The sequence below is a fragment of the Varroa destructor genome, unplaced genomic scaffold, assembly GCF_002443255.2.
Source record: "Varroa destructor unplaced genomic scaffold, Vdes_3.0 BEIS01000858.1, whole genome shotgun sequence".
Lineage (NCBI taxonomy): Eukaryota > Metazoa > Arthropoda > Arachnida > Mesostigmata > Varroidae > Varroa > Varroa destructor.
In genome coordinates, this window is record NW_019212311.1 from 1 (window position 1) to 4,703 (window position 4,703).

The following is a 4,703-nucleotide window of genomic DNA, read 5'->3' on the forward strand; positions in this document are numbered from 1 at the left end:
TTTGTCGTCAACGCGGCATCAGCGTTGTTACAAGAAGAAGCAGATGCTCTAGGTAGCTTTTGTTTTGTTTGATGAATCATCGCCATATGTCATTTTTTACAGTCGATGAACTATCAATGTTAGCAGTATAACATCTTTGTTATCAGTTGGGTTGTGTGGTACTGAATGCGGTGTGGAACATACTCCATTCGTACTAAATAAAAAGAGTATTGTGTCTTGTCGTTAAGATAGCAGACCTACGTAGTTTTGATTTCATGTCAGTTTAGTAGTTCGTGTCTTGTTATTGCGTGTTCTGTCAATAAAAGGGAGATATAGCACCTTTCGGTGATGAGAAACGCTTCAGACAGCGCCTGCTTTGTGCACTGAAACAGTGCCAACAGATTTCGTATCGACATTCGTATACATACGTGTTGAAACCAAATTGGAACCTATTATATGCCTTGCAGCCCCCTTTATTGTTATTCTAGGTAAAGAGTTCACATGTATTGCCCTTAACGATGCTTATTACAGCCGTTTATATTTGATCAACAGTAACCAGCTGAAGGTGTTACCTGATGTCGACGCTAATCGTGATCTAGGTGCCATATAGGCTGAATTAATTTTGCACCCATAGGGCTACGTTCTCTTTGACATGGTCTCTCCTCTGTCGTATGCCTCAATTATTTTTTTCCACCTACGGACCGTACGGGATCAAGTTGAGTACCCGTCATCAACACTGTTCTTCGGATCAATGAGAATGCACGAGGGAGATCTCCATGCTGATAACCGAAATCGGAGCGCGGTTGACGATCCAACACGTAGCCACCCATCTGAATTGTGCGATTCCTACACTTCGAAACTTCTAGTCTTTGGCCTCATGGCTATCCACTACGCCATTGAAGCTTTATCGCTCACTTCACCAAGTGCCAACAGCTGTACTTCTTGCATTATTCTCGCGTTAAGTAGAACCCGCAATGCGTGCGCCATATGATTACTCCTACTTGTTGCACTTGTGTCATTTATGTCGAATTATAGAATACAGTATTTGAAACTCAGCTCATTCGTGTACAATCATTCATACATTTCCTCTTACTTTTTTTGGTGTCATTGTTGAAGGTTGAAGGACAGATTCAGGAGAGATGTCGTGCATTGTATGTTTTTCTGTGGCACAGAGGAATACGAACATGACCGCGAACCTAAGGTAGAACCGCGGCCTTCTTGGGCTTCGTCGAAAATACGATGGATAGTGCCCGTACGCGTGTTCTCCATCGTGACTTATGTTCATCTCCTAGTAGGACCATTGATACAACAACAGACAATCATTCCACACTTCTATAATATTTTGATAGCGTCTTATCATGATCGTTTCTTCTAGATTTTTTTGCCCGGGACACCCTTCACCAGCCGTCTCGTTCATTCTATCAAATGGGATCATCTTATCGCCTACAGTGTCAAATAGAGCATATTGACGCCCTGAGTTCATGCATCATATCAGGCCTCGTGTCGGGCGCCGCACAGGGCACAGGACTGGCCACATCGATGGCACGCCTTGAGCGGATAGTATAGCCATAAGCACGGTACGATTACACTGAGAATGGCCAGAGCGGCCCACCGTCTACTGCTAGGCCGGCGCGGAGCTCCCGCTTCGTCGTCATCTCGCCAGCAGTGATATAGCACACACTCGACGCAAGGCATGCAAGATGCCCGCTCAATCGCACCCATAACCGGATCGGGCCCGAACTCGCAGGCCCCACGGACGTTCTCCTCCGGCCGAAACTCCTCGAGGCAGTGGCGGCAATGCAAAACAGCCATACGTTCCCCACCAAAGCGTCCATCAGGTTTCCCGACAGTAGAACCTCCTTTCTTCTTAATCGGTAGCGGCAATGTCGACGGTGAACGCGATGGCGGCAGTAGTGCAGGCTTTTTCCCGCTAGCTCCTGGCTGTATCTGATATAGGTCAAAGGAGGAAAAAGGGCTCGTTATAAATAATATGCCTTTGTTGGAGTATTGGCGAAAGCTGACGTTAAAAAATTTGTGTGCCTTTCAATGACTTAGCAATACTGAAGATATTATTAAACCTTTGGTGATTATTCACGTTACATCATTTTCACATCGTCGCTCTTTTTTTAGCGAGTGTGTGCCATACATACCATAGGGGGTTATATAGGGTTTATCGAAACACGTGTTATAAGATTATAACGAAAAGCTAAGGAAAATGAAAAATAAATAAATAATGGCATTTTTACGAACTTAGTCTAGGACGTGTGGTATACTCTAGATACAATTTGCGCAACTCTTTCAAACCTCATATTGTGTAGATCCAAGCCCGTGTTAATTTAATTGCTTCCGGAACTTGAAAGGTGAAGTAGGTGTTACAAGGTACTATCAACTCCCTCAAAAAAAGCCATCGATATGAAAATTAAGTACAATAATGCCATTTTACGGATCCACACAGGTTGCTGAGATGGCCAAAAGCGCTAGCTTCAATGTGTAGACAATAAATTGAAGTACCTATAAGTCAAGCTATTGTTCTTCTATCTGATATGATTTGAAAGCTATTCGAGATTACCGATTTACTAAAACGCCCCGGACAACCTAATCGATAAAGCCTTTGTTTGAAGGTCTTCGAATAGCTTTCATATTGTACAATACCGTCACGTTGACTTGCACTTACGGATTGCATTTGGTTACTGTCAATATAAGTATAATCATGTTGAGCAGCAGTTATATGTCCGTAGTTGTAATTGTTGCTATGGTAGCTACAGAGCGAGTCCTTATCTGCAGGGCCCTGCGCCCCACCAAAAGCCCCTTTGGGATCTCTATCTGATGAGGAAAACGTGCCACCCCCAAGACCACCGACGCCGGATACCGAACTGATCGACGCGACTGGCGGTGCCGGTACAGGCCTAAAAGTACGAGATAAACATAGAGATGTAGCGAAATGGAACCCATAAGGTCCTTAAAAGCTGGTACACTGAAAAATATATAACCGAGAGACGAGAAGTGAACTAAATAGAGAAATATGCGCGTTTATTAGCGGAATTTGGCGTTCGAAAACAAGTGGATGTGTCATTCCAATTGAAAGCTTTTCCATTTTGCATGTAGATGGTAAAATACGTTGAGGTACGTAATTTTTCTAGTGTATGTAGCTTCAAGTTTAGTGAGGAAAATACACAAGCTGTTATCTATCCTTAATCAATAAGACCAGTGTCTCTTCGTTTTGCCCGTACTCTTATATATACTTATAGATGGCTTACGTTGACTCCTTGCTAGATACCTTATTATGAGTTCTCTATCAGTTTTTAAGCAAGAGATGAGGTGAACAAGCCAGTAAGAGATTTTGAACAACAACAACAACAACTATAACAACGAGACCTAAAAATCAGCTACATCAAGATCACCTGGTGGGGTTGAGGTAACTGATCCGATGAAAGTGACTATGGTTGGCTGGATTATTACTGTTGTTGTGGTGGTGAATTCCGCCGTGTACGGGTGCAGGCGGGGGAGCTCCGGAAGATAGCGGCTTCGCAGGCCGCGGAGCCTTAAGCATCGCCTTTGCTAATCCGGCCGTTGAACTTGACGATGAGGTCCCGTTCGACGACGTTGTTGACGAGCGTGAATCGAGTGGTAGCTCGAGAGCCATAAAGACATCGTCATCGCCTATCAATGTGTCAACAAATGGATACCAGGCCAGTGCAGAGGCCACGCCATTGGAACCGATGCCGCAATTTTCAGTTTCTGCATATTCCGACAGAATTTCGGCAGATGAAGTTTTCAGGGAAAAAACATTGCGAAACGAACAATTAAAGAGAATCATTTTTGTTCCTCTTACATGGAAGGCATTTTGTAGGACTTTCTGAATTATTTAAACCATTTATGAATTCCTATATATACATAACGCTTATTTATTTGTAAGAATTTAGTATCAAATGGCTATGACGCTTGTATATAAAGCACAACCAATAAACAACTTAAAGCATTATTTAAATATCTCTTGAACGTTTGTTTAGTCGGTTATCATGAATACAATTGACGGGTTGCCATGGAAGGTACATTGCAGAAGGTTGATGAGTAGAGCGTATTTATAAGAAGTTTCTCTCTAGGACGACGTGCTGGAATATCAGACGGTTAGAAATACTTACACACGTTGATGTTGTTTGCAATGCAATACAAGGTGATGTTGTAGCGTTGGCAGTTTTGTTGGTAATTAACCCCACCGAGGCGTTACAGTATCAGGAAGCAATCAGGCACAATACGAGAACGGATGCATTGAGAAGCAGTAGGTGATGATGAGACGACCAAGGATTAATTCAAGAACGACGGGAGCTATGTGTTAATAGGTAACGGCTCAAAGTAGGCACAGATATAGGAAAATGGGTAGGCAATCGAACGAGGGTATACACGCATAACCCGTCAGTGTACGTTTGTTCAACCATGTTTTCGACATGTTCACGAGTCGCTACTTAAGTTCCTACCTAGAAATACATATACTAAACTTTATTTGAACTTTGTCAAGTTAACTGCACAGCGAAGGCGGAGTTAGTGAGATTACAGTATTAACATATAGAACGCTTTGATTTTGGTTTCATCAGTAAAATCTTTTAATATCCGATAGGTTGCTAAAAACGGGCCCACGTTGCAATTCGTCTGTACAAAAGCTGACTTTCTATTAGATAATAGTTGGTAAACCATATTTCCAGTCGCGGAAAACAACTATATATATA

At 42.7% G+C, this 4,703-nt stretch overlaps 1 protein-coding gene across 1 annotated transcript; it reads right to left on the bottom strand.

Moving 5' to 3' along the window:
• Positions 1 to 9: 9 nt before the first annotated feature.
• LOC111255165 (sprouty-related, EVH1 domain-containing protein 1-like) lies at positions 10 to 3,717 on the bottom strand (the record flags this gene model as incomplete). The annotated part of the gene is given in 3 exon segments (XM_022816829.2): positions 10 to 1,926; positions 2,654 to 2,885; positions 3,381 to 3,717. Coding segments are annotated over 3 exon segments (1,025 nt in total), but the record flags the coding sequence as incomplete, so codon positions are not given.
• Between the last annotated feature and the right edge of the window lie 986 nt (positions 3,718 to 4,703).